General features: G+C 39.3%; 1 protein-coding gene across 1 annotated transcript; it reads right to left on the minus strand.

The window, feature by feature from the left end:
* Positions 1-11,185: 11,185 nt before the first annotated feature.
* Positions 11,186-12,118, minus strand: LOC150052845 (olfactory receptor 4A47-like). The gene has a single exon (XM_090348885.1). It carries the CDS (start codon positions 12,113-12,115, stop codon positions 11,186-11,188), a length of 930 nt encoding a protein of 309 aa, XP_090205011.1. The 5' UTR covers positions 12,116-12,118.
* Positions 12,119-16,821: the final 4,703 nt, after the last annotated feature.

The following is a 16,821-nucleotide window of genomic DNA, read 5'->3' on the forward strand; positions in this document are numbered from 1 at the left end:
TGAAAAAAAATAATAATAATTTCAGAAGCACAGCAATTGTCAGTAAAGAATAAAACAGGAGCCCAAGAATTTTGGTAACTAAAATGAATTTTTCAGTTACTTCCTTCTTGGCCAGGACAAATGATATTCATTTTTACCTATCCATTGATTTTTATGTATATTAGTTTATAAATTAATATATTTTAAAGATATATGTTTTCCAATAATCCTAGCTACTCAAGAGGCTGAACTTTGAGGATCTCAATATGAAACTATCTCAGCAGACAAATCTATAAGACTCATCTTTAACCAACAAAAAAAAGTCAGAAGTAGCCATGAGCTAAATATGAATGAGAGGATGAGGCCCTAATTCAAACTCCGCACACAATAAAGATGTAGTTAGTTATAAAAGTAATATTTCTCTGTTCATTTATTTTGATAGTAATTAAGAGGATCTATTTCATTGCAGAATATGTGCTATTGGCAGGAAATACACATGTTGGTACAATAGAAACAAATAGTCTAGATACAGTCTTACCGGCATTGGCTTCATATCTTGCAATATAGACACAAAATTAAAATGGGAAGTTTTAATTAGTAATAATATTCTGTGATCAGTGTAAACAAGTCAAACATTAAGGTATTATGATAGAAAATGAAGTTAGATAATCTGTGACTAAATTAATTATAAAAGGTTATATTAAAGGTGAGATCTAAAGTTGAGAATTTGGTACTAAGGGAAATATTCAGGAAACACTGTCATGTGCATAAAGATTCAATTCTGGAAAGGGTGGATTAAGTTCTAGACAAAATAAGGCCATTGTGTCTAAATGGAAAGAAGAAAGGAAGAAGATAGAACAAAATGAAGTTGAAAAGATGGGTAGGGACAAATCCCAGTAGGGCATTACAAGAAATTGGATTTCATTTAAAATTCCCACTCAAATAAGAGGAAGGGAAACACAAAATTAGTGGTCCATTAAAAAACTATTTTAAGAAAAATAATTAACAAATCAAATATAATGATATATACAAATAATTATATACTGGGGCCAACTGAAATGTACTCCAGATATGTAAGACTGGTTCAATTTTACAATATCAGTTAATATAATTCATCAGACCCAAAGATGGAGAAAAAAATCACCTTCACTACAGAAACTCATTATAAAATCTCTAATAAATCCTAAAGTTAGTAGAGTATCTCTTTATCTGTATCATACAATCAAACAATTGAGTTCATCTAAACATGAATGCCCACATAGAAACTTGCAGAGGAATGCTTATAACACTTTTATTAATAATTGCCAAAACTTGGTAGCAACAAACATGTTTTTGTATGCAAATGGACAATATATGATATATTTAGGTCACAAAAAATAGTTCATTAGTAAAACATTGAGATATAGAGCCATTCAACGTATATTACCAAGAGACAAATGCCAATCTGAAAAGGCTACATATTATGTGGGTCCAAAAATACCACAAGGTAGACTATGGAGAAATGCTTAACAACTTATAGTTGTAATTGGTTTGAAAGGAGGTTTGAATAGGTGGGACATGGTGAATTTTTACTTTGGGAAAAGTGCCGGGGCCAACCGGCAGCAAACCAGGGTTCGCAGATTGGGGTTCCTGAAATAGGGGGCAAGGACTAGGAAAAATTAGAAGAGAGACAAACAGATGGGGTTCAGGAGGGCTACAGCCCAAATCAGGAGCCACAGCTTCAGAAGCCTGTCGCCCAAGCCCGTAGCCCAGTTTATTCCAGTTCACAATCTTAAATACACATCTTTAAACTAGGGAACTGCCAGGGGCTACATTCATACAAACAGTATCAAGTCTGAAATAGGTTGAATGAGAAGCTATCAAGTCCCAAACAGGTTAAATGAGAAGCTATTGACACAGCCCAAAATCATGATAAGAGCTTACTTCCTTGTGTACTCAATTGTGCGGGTCCAAGGTCACTGACCCCACAGTCAGTCCCCAACGTCTCCCCCGTCTTTATTTTAAAAGAAACACAAGTGCAATTTTTTTACTCTTTTCTATACCCCTAATTTATCCTGTCACATTTTCCAAAAATGACTTTGGTCCCTTGGTCTAACGGGGATTGATGGGCGGAGATTCAACTTCTGTGACTTCTTCAAGCTGACTCAGGGGTGTTGTCTCTGTGCTTGACGAGGGACCTTAAGAAGCCTAGCCTGTTTTAACAAGGGGTTGCAAGGATTAGATATTAGGAACAATAATTTACTCCAAACTAGAGATCATATTTGACATTTAACAACCGCACAAACCATCTTTGGCTACAATAGTGTAGCTACATAGCATCCATTTGCAAAGGCTTTTTCTTGATTGTCTGGGGAACTAAATTTCTGCAACCTTAAACAATGCTTTAGTTGTCAGATCCACAAACTTTCCTGAATTTGTGGCTGGAGTCAAATCAAACTTTACTCAGAACTTTAAACTACCACTATCACAGATGATTGTCAAGTTCCTGCCCAGTTATGGAAGGCACGGGCATTAGTAAGGCATGCTTACAAACTATTCTATGACCTCCCGGCTCTGATTAATATTGAATGGCCAAGCACGAGTGACTCTAGGATCTGACACCATCTCTGCCATCCATGCAGAGGCTTTCTGCACCTGGATGCTTCGTTGTCCCAGTAGTGTCTCTCCACACAGGGATAAACATCCCATGGGCATTTCACTTGCTTGGTTGCTGGACTTGAACTCGGGGTCTGGGTACTGTCCCTCAGCTCTCCAGCTCAAGGCTAGCACTCTGCCACTTTGAGCTCCAAAGCAACTCTGCCTCAATTAGCACTCTGCTGCCAGATTAGACACCACAGTCTCACAGGGACTTTGCTTTGCCCGGGGTTGGCTCAGAACTGCAGTTTTCAGATCAGTGAGTCCTACAAAAGGCCACGTTACTCCAATTAAAGCAACAAGGTGGTCAACACAGAAATAGTCTCTAAGCATGAGCTTACCTAGAACCTGGTAAAAGCCAAAGTTACATCTGAATAAGGATTGCTGTACTTCTCCATGGGCTAGCTGGAAGTTATTTTGGTAGTCCTGATTTTCCCTTTTTCTCTTTCTTAAAACATTTAAGACAACTTCACTTTCAAATATTATTCAGAAACCCAATTCTAATGTTCTTTAAAACGTTTACACTTTTTAAACTTAAACACTTAACATTTTAGTCTTCATTTGCATTTGAAAAACCTTTAAGGGCTCAAGGCACTCCCTTTTCTCCAGGTCTCCTTGGGCTCAAGGAACGCCCTTTGCCTTCAGGCCTCCTTTTAGAAGCAATCCAGTAACATGAAACCAAATCATACAGAGATAAACCTTTAAACATTCCTTTAAAATACTAATCACATTATCCACATTTTACCATTAGATTTCTAGTGTCAGTTTGCAAGAAAAGACAGACAGACAAAGTTTCTGACGTTAATGAACAATTTTACATTTAAATCTCTAATACATGTCTCCAAATTTTAACTTAAGGTAATAAATCCCAAATTCCCTAATACCTCTGTGCTAAACAGGATACAATGTTTACAGTGTAAACAGCTGTATGCCTTGCAATAAAATGCAGATTTCAGGATCTAGAAAAATATTTACCAGTTTTTCTTTAAGACAATGCAATAATCCTTTGAGGCATAGTAAACATTCAAACCTAATATTTTTGTTGAAGTTTTAAGCTTAGATTTACCCAATTGTCTTTGTGTTTAAGTATAAATTTATCCATTGTTTTATACAGCATGCTGACAATTTAACCCTGAACATGTTCACTCACTCATTCACACACATTCATACTCAAAGATCATAAAGCGCGCAAAATTAATATCGGCCGTTCAATTTCCGGAAGTTTGTGTCAAGAGAGTTTTGCCAATTTTACTCTTACAGGTGAGAACCAGGTTCAAAACAAAACTTTTTGCAAGGCAACTTAGCTGGAATTTATTTTTCCAGGGCTTGTTACAACTGCAGACATGGGGGAGCGGCCATGCTAGGCCCAGAAATGTTCAAAAAAAAAAATAACAAGGATGTGTGCTTGAGTATGCACAGAAAACCCATAAGGATCCATACTTAGAAATGGTACCAATTTTAAAGACAAAACTGGACAAGGAAAAACATGTAACACGAACAAGACAGAGAAACGGAGACTTTTAAATAATCAGACATTGACATATAACAAGAAAATTGGACTCAATCAGATACACTTATCACAAAAAACATGAGCTCAAATGAATGTTTTCACCAAACAGTTATTTTTAGATTTAGACATGTCTTGCTGGTGGGACTCTCAGGTATGCCTTGTTATCGACAAGAAACTCAGAAGGGGAGGGGGGGTCAAGGCGTCCCTTGACCACCCAGCCCTCTGTTTTAGGCCCACAGTGCACCTTTTCAAAAAAAAATAAAACAAAATAAAATAAAACGCAGACATACAGGGGGGTCGGCCGACTTCTACTTACCTCTGGAGGCCTTTGCTTTTCACCTGGGCATCTTTTACAAAAAAGGTTATTAAGAAGAGGGCTGGTAAAGACAAAATAATGTCACATATTAAATTGTGTAGAGTCAATGAATATGTTAAAAGGTCCCTACATAATAGTAAAAGGAGGAGAAACACAGCTCATATAAATGTGTTGAACAAGTGGATCAGTAGCAGTCCCGATTGACATGCACAAATAACTCAGGTCCTTCCCACGTCGCAGGATGCACCACTGGAGGGTTGGGGGTGTAGGCCCAGTGAGTCGCTGCTTGGATGGCCACTGTCACTCTCCACGATCTGAACGCAGCGTTCAGGCAGCCAGCGGGCGTCATTTTCTCCTTGTGAAAAAACACATACATGCCCTCGACCCCAGGTTAGAACAGGATCGGGTCCATGCCAAGCACCAGTTAGGGGATCCTTCCACTTTACTAAGGCAAAAGGACGCTGCGCTCTTTTTTCCCAGAATCGCTGAGCAGCAGATAAATTATTTGAATCCAAATTCAAAAAATTTAAAACAAATAAAGCATGATTAAGTATATTCACAGGGGTAGCGGGATATGACTCTCCTTTCTGTATTTTAGCAATTTGATGTTTTAATAATCCATTAGCTCTCTCCACGATGCCTTGACCTTGAGGATTGTAAGGAATGCCTGTAATATGAGTGATATTATAGGAATGGCAGAAGGATTGAAATGCTCGGCTTGCATAGCCAGGGCCATTATCTGTTTTTATTTGCGAGGGAATCCCCATCTCAGCAAAGCATCGAATGCAGTGAGAGATACAATGTTTAGTGGCTTCCCCAGCAAGGGGGGTGGCCAAGATAAAATTAGAATAAGTATCTACAGTAACATGAACATATTTTAATCGGCCAAATGATGGAACATGTGTGACATCCATCTGCCAAATGTGATTAGAAAGCAGTCCTCGTGGATTTATGCCTAAATGGGGGGCTGGTGAAAAAGGGACACAGTTGGGGCAAGTCTTAACTATTTGACGTGCCGCTTCTCTAGATAATTTAAACTGTCGGCGCAAGGCTCGGCTGTTTTGATGATGGATGGCATGTGACTGCTTAGCAAGTTCAACCTGAGTTAAGTAAACTCTGGTGGCGGAGTCAGTAACTGCATTGCCCTCACTTAAAGGGCCAGGAAGATTAGTGTGAGCTCGAACAAAGCCAAAAAAACAGGGGTGGTTGCGAGAACAAAGCAAAGTTTGTACTTGGCGAAATTGGGTCTGAATATTGGAGTTAGTAGTTCCAATAAAGGGAACAGTTTCTATGACTTGAAGAGCACGAATTACATATTGACTGTCTGAGTATAAATTAAAGGGCTCGTCTTGTAACAGGACGAGTGCTTGTAAAACAGCCTCTAATTCCACCTCTTGGGCGGAGGAAAAACCCGTAACCCAAGATTGAGTTTTCCCATTAATGGTCAAAGCAGCCTTTCCATTAGAGGATCCATCTGTAAATACCAAAGCAGCAGAAGATAAAGGCGAGGCCTGTACTATGGAAGGAAATAGAAACGTATGACACGCAGCAAATTGGAGAAGTTTGTTAGACGGGTAGTGATGCAAAATTTTCCCCGTATAATTGGCCCAAGCAATGGCCCAAGAATCACAATGGGCGAATAGCCAATCTTGTTGTTGTAGATTATATGGGACACAGATAAAATGAGGTTCCTGACCTAAATATTTACGGGAATCCACTCGGCACATATGTATCAAATTAGCTACCAATTCGTAGTAGGGGGTCAGCACTTTGCCGGGTGTTGATGGTAGATAAAGCCATAAAAGTGGGCCATCCTGCCACAATACAGCAGTTGGGGAGTGAGAAGTAGCTAAAATATAAACTCCCCATGGTTTAGAATAATCACAATAGGTCACTTGTTGCTGGGAAATTGCCTTTTCTACAATTTCGATGGCCCTCCTGGCGTCAGGATTTAATTCGCGCAAGGATGTAGGGTTGGTATCTCCTTTTAAGAGATCAAAAAGGGGTTTTAACTCTCCTGTGGAGAGCTTTAGATAAGGCCGAAGCCAATTTATATCTCCTAAGAATTGCTGAAAATCATGAAGAGTTCTTAAGTGTGAAGTTTTTAATTGTATTTTTTGGCTTTTAAAATAGTGTGGGCCTAATATATGGCCTAGATATGTAAAAGGGGGGTGTTCCTGAACCTTTTCAGCTGCTATTATAAGGCCAAAGAGGCTCAGATCTTGCTTTAGTTGTCCAAAGGCTTGTCGTACGACGATAGGGTCAGAACAAGCCAACAAGATGTCATCCATATAATGAACAATATAAACAGAAGAAAATTTTTCACGAGTGGAAGAAATGGCTCTAGCTACAAAACTTTGACATAAAGTTGGGCTATTTGCCATGCCCTGTGGGAGCACAAGCCAGTGATATCGCTTCATGGGTTCTTTAAAATTAACAGAGGGGACGCTGAAGGCAAAGCGCTTACAGTCTTGAGGCGCCAGGGGTATAGTATAGAAACAATCCTTCAAATCTATAATAATCTTATAAGTATCCTTTGGGATTGCCATGGGTGAAGGCAAGCCAGGCTGTAGGGCTCCCATCAGTTCCATGGTGGCGTTCACTTTCCTCAAATCCTGTAACAGCCTCCATTTACCTGACTTTTTCTTTATAACAAAAATTGGAGAATTCCATGGAGAGTTAGAAGGGGCCACATGCCCCAAGTCCAGCTGTTCCTGTACCAGCTGCTGTACTGCAATGATCTTTTCTAGTGAAAGAGGCCACTATTCAACCCATACCGGTTGTTCAGAGAGCCAATTTATGGGATCAGCATGAGGGGCAGGACAAACTACAGCCCCCGTTAGAGAATACCCTAATCCTTGTCTCGTAGGGTGAGACTGGGGTTGGAGTGGCTCTAGCTCCCCCTGTGCTGCTCGGCCTAGTCCCCTAAAGGGGAGGAGGCCTTGATCAAGTAACTGCTTAGTGACCGCAGCACTAGGACTAAACATATACACTCCCATTTTTTCCATGATATCACGACCCCATAAATTAATTGGCAGATGATCCAAGACAAATGGCTGAAAATGACCAGAGTGCCCTTCCTCATCTCTCCAAGCAAGGATCGCACTGCTCTGCTGTGGGTCAGTTGCTTGCCCAACCCCCTGTAGGGAAGTCATAGAGGTTGTCAGGGGCCATTGGGCTGGCCAATGTTTTTTAGATATCACAGACACATCTGCTCCAGTGTCTAATATTCCTTTAAAGGGCTTTTCTTGTATAAATATAGTCATCTCAGGCCTCTCTTGTTTTATGCTTTGTACCCAATAGATATCAGAAGATCTAAATCCTCTCTGTCCACATGGGGAATTAGCAGTCTCCCTGGGAGGTAAAGGCACAAGTATTAATTGTGCTAATTTTTGACCGGCTGGGATCGATACCACGTGTTTCGGGGCAGAGGCCATAACTTTGATTTCTCCAGTAAAATCCTGGTCAATTTTGCCAGGTGTAATCTGTATCCCTTTAAGGGCTGTTAGGGATTGCCCTAACAGCAATCCAGCCACTCCCGGGGGAAGGGGGCCGAAGACCCCCGTGGGGAGAGCTTGTGTCCCCATCTCTGGGGTCAATACTGAGCAGGTGGAGGAACAGAGGTCCAATCCTGCACTGCCTGGGGTGGCATGGAGGAGGCTGGAGACTGATCTTGGGGGGTTGTTAGAAGATGCACTTGTGGCCGAGAAGAGGGAGGGACTGCCCCATGGTTTTGCGGGGCCAGGGGCTGGCCCCCTCTCCAGTTTCCCGAAAGCGGGCGGCCATTGCGATCTGTTATTGACCTGCAATCTTTAGCCCAGTGCTTCCCTTTACCACAGCGTGGACATGTGCCAGGTGATTTTTCTCTCTTTTGCCTGGCCTGGTGTGGGCATTGCGTCATCCAATGTCCTATTTGTCCACAAGAAAAGCAACGCCCTGGGGGTCTAGCATCCCGAGAATGCCGCTGACCTCTATATTTTAGAGACTCAGTAACAGTCTTTCCTTGAGGAGCGGCGGCTAAAGTAAGGCCTTGTACATGGGAGGGTCCAATATCAGCACACAGTGAAATAAAGTCCGTGATTCCTCCCTTATTCCTATGGGGTCTGATAGCCGCCTGACAGGCGGCGTTGGCATTTTCATAGGCTATGTGTCTAACTATACTCTCCCTTGCATTCTCATCTTGTACTAGGCAGTCTGCAGTCTCCATTAATCGAGACAAAAATTCTAGATAAGGTTCGTTCGGTCCCTGTTTAACTTCTACTAAATTTTTTGTACGATTGGAATTGCGTAACTTTTTCCAAGCCTCTCTCGCCGCAGCATTTATTTGTAAATAGGCCTCCTTTGCATAACCCAATTGATCTTCGGTGTTTTTATAGGTTCCCTCTCCTAACAACTGATCAACAGTGTAAGGCAGGTTCTTAGACCTATTTGTTTCAATTTTAGCCCGACACTGTGCAGTGAACTCTGTCTCCCATAATAAGTACTCTCCCGCACTAAGGCATGCTCTGGCAAGCCACTTCCAGTCATTTGGGCATGCAATACCAGCACACGCGGCCTCCAATATTACTTGAGTAAAAGGGGCAGTTGGCCCATATTGGGAGCAGGCATTTTTTAAATCCTGTAATAGTTTAACAGGAACAGGCTGATGGTATACTTGTTCATCATGATCAACTAAACTAGGGAAGCATCGAGGCCCTGAAATACCTTCCCTCTCTCTAGCAGCCTGAGTCAGGTTTAATCGCGATGCACTGTGCCTGGTTGTAGTGCCTGTTAAAAGGGACTTGTTGCTAGGGCCTTTAGGCTTGCCTAAAGGTTGAGAAAGGGATTGAGGCCGTAAGGCTGCAGCTGGAGGCGGTGGGTGTGAGGGGTAAGGTTTAGAATCAGACATCATAGTGGCCTGAGGGTCATATCTCTTTCCTACTTCTGGGGGGGCTCTCTGCTCTGTCCCCATTTTCGATAGAAGATGTAGCATTTCTTCTAACTTCTTCTCTATCGTAGCCACCCGGCCCTCCAATGACTCATCATAACTTTCCTCCTTGGTATTCAAACCTGAATTCTGATACTCAATATCTACTGGTTGTTGTTCCCTTTCCAAGATCTCACTTAGACTCTCTTGGGCTGCGGCATATGGCTCAGCCTCAGGTTCTTCAGAAGGGTCCTTTAACTCATAAAGTTCCCTTAAATCAAGATTAAGTTCAGCATTTTCATGTAGAGGATCTATGTATTCACTTACTAAATTCCATACAGTAGCAGCCTCTATTGGGGTCTTCTCGGGGCCATATACATCATAATAATCTAGAATTCTTTTTCCTATCCGCTGCCAGGCTTTTTGGAATTCCTCCTCTATAGACCTCGGGCATGCCTCCTCGACAAACTGTAGGAAGCTCTGAAGCACCCCTTTTTCCACCTGCATTCCGTGGGCTTCAAATAGGCCTGTTAAGATCGGTAGAAATAACCCATGGCTATTAGCTTGACCCATAATTTTTACTCCTGACTATACTCTCTTAATAGTCCCACGATGTGTTACTCACCACGGGGAGGGGTCCTTCACCTTCGTCCCAGATTTTCAGTGTCCCTGTTCAGGCGCCAGATGCCGGGGCCAACCGGCAGCAAACTAGGGTTCGCAGATTGGGGTTCCTGAAATAGGGGGCAAGGACTAGGAAAAATTAGAAGAGAGACAAACAGATGGGGTTCAGGAGGGCTACAGCCCAAATCAGGAGCCACAGCTTCAGAAGCCTGTCGCCCAAGCCCGTAGCCCAGTTTATTCCAGTTCACAATCTTAAATACACATCTTTAAACTAGGGAACTGCCAGGGGCTACATTCGTACAAACAGTATCAAGTCTGAAATAGGTTGAATGAGAAGCTATCAAGTCCCAAACAGGTTAAATGAGAAGCTATTGACACAGCCCAAAATCATGATAAGAGCTTACTTCCTTGTGTACTCAATTGTGCGGGTCCAAGGTCACTGACCCCACAGTCAGTCCCCAACAGAAAAGTATTCTGTACAGTACTCTAATCACAGAGGTATGTCATTATAGATGTTTCTAAACCCATTAAAAGGATAGTCCCCAAATTAATCCTAGAGTAAAGTATGAACTTTAGATGATAATACTGTGTTCTTGTGGGTTAATTAACTGTAAAATATGTCTCATTTTGATGTGTGAACAATTCCACAAAAACCATTGCTGTCATCAATGAGAAATTTGTCAAATGTGTTTGAACATAAGCATTTACATTTATCTTGGTTTCTTTGCATTGAAAAGAATAAGTCTTTCTTCTAAGTCCCATTTCAGTCTCTACAGACAAAATCTTACAAGGTGAAGTTAGGTTTGTCTTTGCTCTTTCTTTCTTTCTTTCTTTCTTTTTTTCTTCCTTCCTTCCTTCCTTCCTTCCTTACTTCCTTTCTTTTTCTTTTGCCAGTCCTGGGGCTTGAATCAGAGCCTGAACAATGTCCTTGGGCTTTTTCCTCAAGGCTAGCACTCTTCCATTTGAGCAAAGAAAGAAATTAATCATTTGGTACCAAAGTTTGAGGATACCATATTTGAACAGAATTTTTTTGTTTTCCTTTTGAAAATTCAATTTTATTGTGGATATTTAAGAAATAACAGCACATGTAAATATAGACCTATATACATATATACATGCATATTTAAATGATTACTCTCATTGAACAAGTTAACATCTCTATGAATCCCGAAGAGACAGTATTATTGCCAAATGACTCTGATAGTGATGGGTAACACACTTATTCGTGACTTGATGTAACTTTCCTTCTCCAGAGCTTCTTCATGGCATTTGTCATCTCTTTGTTTCTCAGAGTGTAAATCAATGGGTTCAGCATAGGGGTTAGGACAGTATAAAATATGCTAAATGATTTATCAATAGAAAACGTCTTAGCAGGTCTTGCATATATGAAAATGCAGGGAATAAAGAAGCAGAAAACCACAGTGATATGAGAGCCACAGGTGGAGAGAGCTTTCCGCCTCCCTTCCTTACTGAGATTCTTTAGAGAGTGCAAGATGACACCATAGGAGACAAGCAAGAGTGTGAAAATGATCACACACATCAGCCCTCCATTGGCCACCACTAAGATACCGATGACATAAGTATCAATGCAGACAAGTTCTAATAAAGGATACATGTCACACATGAAGTGATCAATGACGTTGGGACCACAGAACGGGAGCCCATAAATAGTGATGAGCTGAATTATTGAGTGCACAAAACCCCCAAACCAAGACACTACCAGCAACAAAACACACACCCATTTCCTCATGATCACCAAGTAATGCAAAGGCTTACAGATGGCCACGTAGCGATCCAAAGCCATCACTAAGAGAAGAGACACCTCTGATCCACCGAAAAGGTGTTCCGTGAAGAGCTGAATCATGCAAAACTTGAAGGATATGGTTTTCTCCCCTAAGAACATGTCTGAAATCAACTTAGGGGAAATAGATGACGAATAAATAATATCCACAAAAGATAAGCTAGCAAGAAAGAAGTACATTGGTGAATCCAGGGTCTTACTGAAATTTACAGTCATGACAATGAGAAGATTTCCCAGAATGGTCAAAACGTAGAAGAGCAAAAATATCACAGAAAGTAGTTTTTGTTCTCTCGGATTCTGAGTGAGGCCCAACAGGACAAAGTAGGTAACATTGTTACTTGATTCCATCTTTTCTGTTCTTGGTGCTGATTTCAGATATGCAAAGTGGCTTATCTGTAAAGCATTGAAAACATCCTCAGAAAATAAAACTATTAATTCTATTCATTAGATACACTGTGTCTAAAATCACAAGTATGAAGTGTGAAAGGCAATCTAAATAATAACTATGAAGGCTCAGTGAAAGTAATCATGTAATCACATTGTATAAGGTATTGTTAATACACCTATAGAAAAAATTGTCTCTATTAGCTGCTAGTGCGGATAACACAATTATAATCATTCCATTGCTTTACAAGAACATTTTCCTTATTTCCACATTTTTCTACCACAATCATGGTAGCATTCATGCTTCTTGGAACATTCTTTTCAAGATGATAGATGAATTGTCTAAATCTATAGGAACCTTTCTTGCAGCTCTCCTTTTTCCTTTCGGAGCCTTGCCAAGAATTGTCTTTCATAATCCTCATTTCTACAATCTAGCCAATCTAAGATCTTTCTTCCATTAATTCCCATTTTCACCACCTACCTATTACCCAAGTCCAGCAACATGTCCACATTTTATTATATATTGTCAGCAGCAGCACACCACTTTCAAGAACCAAAAGTTAATATTTGTTGATGGTGCTTCTTCAGAAAAGTAGAGAAGAAAGCAGGTGATTTAAACAACAGAAATCAATGCAGAGAGAATGTCTTTGAGAAAACTATAAGAAAGGAACTATTCTGGACCTCTTCTTTTGGTTTGTGAGGCATTCTCCCTGCATCTAAATTTTCCTTCTTAATAAAAAACAACAGCTTTATCTTTGTGGTTGCTGTTTTTAATGTACTATGTAAAGCCTTTTCTTTTTTTCCTTATGATTTAGCCCCTGTTGATACTGTATTTGACTTTGGTACCTGGTGTATTGTATATATGTTTGATTGCTTATTTGAATTAGGGGAGGGAAGAGGAAAAACAAGAAGTGAGCAAAAGACAAAGGACAGACTACTGTCACAGAAATATTCACAAGACAATATATTGGAAATGAACTTTACAACTTGGGATGGAGGGGAAGGGAAAGTGTAAGAAAACAAAGTTTGAAGGGGTAACAATGTTTGAAAAGTAATATACTCACTACCCTATGAATGTAACTGTAACCCCTTAGTACATCATCCTGACAATAAAATTGTTTTAAGAAAGAATATCATTGGTTGGATGCTGGTGGTTCATGCTTGTAATCTTTCCTGCATCATAATTTCATGCCATCCCAGCCAGAACAGTTTGTGAGACTTCATCTCCAGAATGATCACTTGGTTTTAACCAAGCTGGAAGCAGTGCTCAAGTGTGAGAATGTCACTGATTGAGCAAGCCAACCAAGAATAAGGCTCTGGATGGATTCAAATCTCAGTTCTAATAAAAAATAATGTTTAATTAACTCCCACCATAATAAACTTATTTTAACTTGACTATCTCTGATATACTCTTCTCCAAGTTGAACTACTTGCCTCCAATAAGCTTCTCTTGTAAGAGTCCACATAATCTTTGTAATCTTGTTTAAATTACACTTCATTCCTGATAACATCACTCACACTTATTTATTATGTAAGACCCCAGGTCACTGGAGCCCAGGCAACCCTCTCAAATTCACTACTTATAATTCTCTACGTTCACTTACTCAATTTCTGTTATGTTTCCAACAACCAAAATGCTTTTTCATATTTTTGTTTCACTTAGTCTTTGGTAAATGCTAATTTCAGAGACCACAAAAAGCATTCCCAAACTCTAATTTAAATATGTACAGAAGTTTAGATATTTACATAAGTGCAAAATTATGCACACATTTAATCTATATTCAAATAAGTAGTTTAAAAAGATCTATGTGGCTTCCTATTGTTCAAATAAGTCAGACGCACATGTCAGAGATGCTGTCCTCTAACGCAGGCTCAGGGTCTATGCTGGGTTCCATAGCTGAGGAAGTAAATCTTGGAACCTACTGAGCAATCTTGTTTCTACCATAAGCCTTCCATTGCTCCAACCAGAAGTACAACTCTTGATTATAAGCATGGCTGCTAACTTTGCTTCCTTTAATTTTATCTATATTCATCACATATATTACAAAGAATTTGCAGTAACACTCTGCCTGAAGAAATTTTCTTGCAACAGTTTAATTCTAATGAACTCAAGCAATATTCTTTTCTATGTAATGAAAAATCTACCCAGTTGCAAAACCTAGTTTATTTTTACTGTCAATTGTTAAAGACCTACCTTGTGGATGTTTGTTTATGACTTGAGGCCCTTTCTACATCAGTTGTAAAATTCTAGAAAAATATCTTATAGTAAAGGCAGCAGTAAAAAAAATGGAATTCTCATGTAGGATACATTTGAGAACACATGGCAATGTCAGTCCATTACCTATGTCAGGAAGTCATTCCAAGTAGAGCTGTTTCAACAGCATCTCATTTATTAACTGAAAAATGATTCTTTTTTAAGATGAGATAATTTATCAAAATGCAAACAAACCCTTGTGTTCGTAAAATAGTAGGAACTAGAGTTAACTTGTCTCTCATAAGTGCTTCTCTAGCTCTTTCTCATAGTTATTTTTCTCCAAAGTAAAATCATTATCTTTGTATCACATCTCCTCTTTTTTTTTAAGAGTTCAGAACTATCTGCAGTTTCAGGCTTCTATTGGAGGTATTAGAACATATTCCTCAGTGATTGTAGGATATTTGCTGTACCTTTATACACACAAACACACATAAACACACATGGGCGTGTGCTACTATACATAATATATATACACTCAAACACATAGATGCATTTGTATATAAAGTTATAGAAATTGTTACAACAATAACTATTCAAACCTAAATAACGCAACCATAAAAATGAGTTCTCCTGTACATCACCACAACTTCATTATCATGTCTAAGAAAACAGATATTAGTTCTTTAGTGTCATGTATCAGCCATGTCATTTAATGTACAGCTCATCTTCAGATTTTCTCCATTGTCCCTACACTATTTTCAGGTTTGCTTTTTTTTTAATCAAGCTAAGAATCCATTAAAGTTAAGGTATTGAATTTGATTGTCTTATATTGGAGTGACCAAATACTTGTGTTTGAGACTCTCAAGATCATACTCTGAGGCCAATAAAGACTATTTTACCTTGTGGGACAATTATGTTGGCTACATTGAGGATAGGATCTGCTACCTGACAGGGGCAAAGATTACAGAAGGTTTTATACCTCATAGTCATACTAGTCATGAAGTTTTACAACTGGCATATGTCCAAGATGGATTCTGCTTTAATTAAATTCAATGGGATTTCTCATGACTTTTTAAAACATATCTATATGTAATGATATCATTAGCTCAATCACACAACTACAGTCAGAAATTATGTAAGAGAAAATTACATCAAAAATATAAGGCAATTGTCAGTCAAGAGTAAAATATATCAGCCTGTATAGTTTGTTCAATGAAAATGAATTGATCACTTATTTTCCCATTTTATCCAAGCAAATTATATTCCTTTTTCCAGAACATTCAATCTCTTACCATATATTAGTGACATGTTAGAGAGAGGTTGGTATGAGAGACAGAGACAGAGACAGAGAGACACACATACATGTATGTATGTCCTGGGGCTTGAACTCAGGGACTGAGTGCTATCACTGAGTTTTTGTATTCAAGGCTAGTACTCTGTCATTTGTGGAACAACTCTACTTCCAGCTTTTTGGGGATTGGAGACAAAAATCTGGACTTTCAAGCCCATGCTGGCTTGAAACACTAATCTCAGAGCTCAGGCTCCTTCATAGCTAGGATCACAGGAATGAGCCACCAGCAGCTGGATGTTAGATATATTATTAAATTTTTTATTTAATTGTTGCCTTAATCCTTTTTTTCAGTAAAATCTAGAGAAAAAAAATTTCTCAAGGTCTGTAATTTTACCTTTAGATACATAATAGTTGATAAAACAGAAGTTAAATAAGAAATAGTCTTTGAAAATAGAAAAGTAAACAAGTAATGAGGAATATCATAAAAATATGATTACATACTTGGATTTGTATTATTTGCTAAAAGCAAGTATCTAAGTTATCTTTAAGAACCAAGTCCATAGCTAACAACTCAGCCCACAGAGTGGGAGAAGCTCTTCACTAGCCATACAACAGATGAGGGCCTCATATCTAAAATATACCCAAAGCTCAAAAAATTGAATCTCTCAAAAACAAATCCTCAAAGAAACAACCATCCCATTAAGAGGTGGGTTGAAGACAAAGAGAGACTTCTCCAAAGAGAAAATAAAAATGGCCTATAGACACATGAAGAAATGCTCAACATCTCTGGCCATACAAGAAACAAATCAAAACAAAACAAAGCAATTTGGAGATTCCACCTCATTTCTGGTAGAATAGCAACTGATGCTGGTGGGGATACAGCCAGGAGGGATTGCTACTACACTGTTGGTGGAAGTATAAACTCATTCAACCACTCTGGAAAGCAGTGTGGCAATTCCTCTTTTCTCTTTTTTTTTCCTTATGGTTAATCTCATGTGGTTACTGTGTCTGACTTTGTTACCTGGTATATAGATAGATAGATAGATAGATAGATAGATAGATAGATAGATAGATAGATAGATAGATGTGTGTGTGTGTGTGTGTTTATTTGTTTATTTGAAATAGGGAAGGGAAGATGGAAAACAAGATGATTGGAAGGGGATAAGGGAAGGGAAAGGGGGGGAA

Source organism: Megascapheus bottae, chromosome 16 (assembly GCF_031878675.1).
Source record: "Megascapheus bottae isolate mThoBot1 chromosome 16, mThoBot2.hap1, whole genome shotgun sequence".
Lineage (NCBI taxonomy): Eukaryota > Metazoa > Chordata > Mammalia > Rodentia > Geomyidae > Megascapheus > Megascapheus bottae.

What these genes read in the sequence shown, in the direction of transcription:
- LOC150052845 (XM_090348885.1), bottom strand. Translation starts at nt 12,115, where the DNA reads ATGGAATCAAGTAACAATGTTACCTACTTTGTCCTGTTGGGCCTCACT.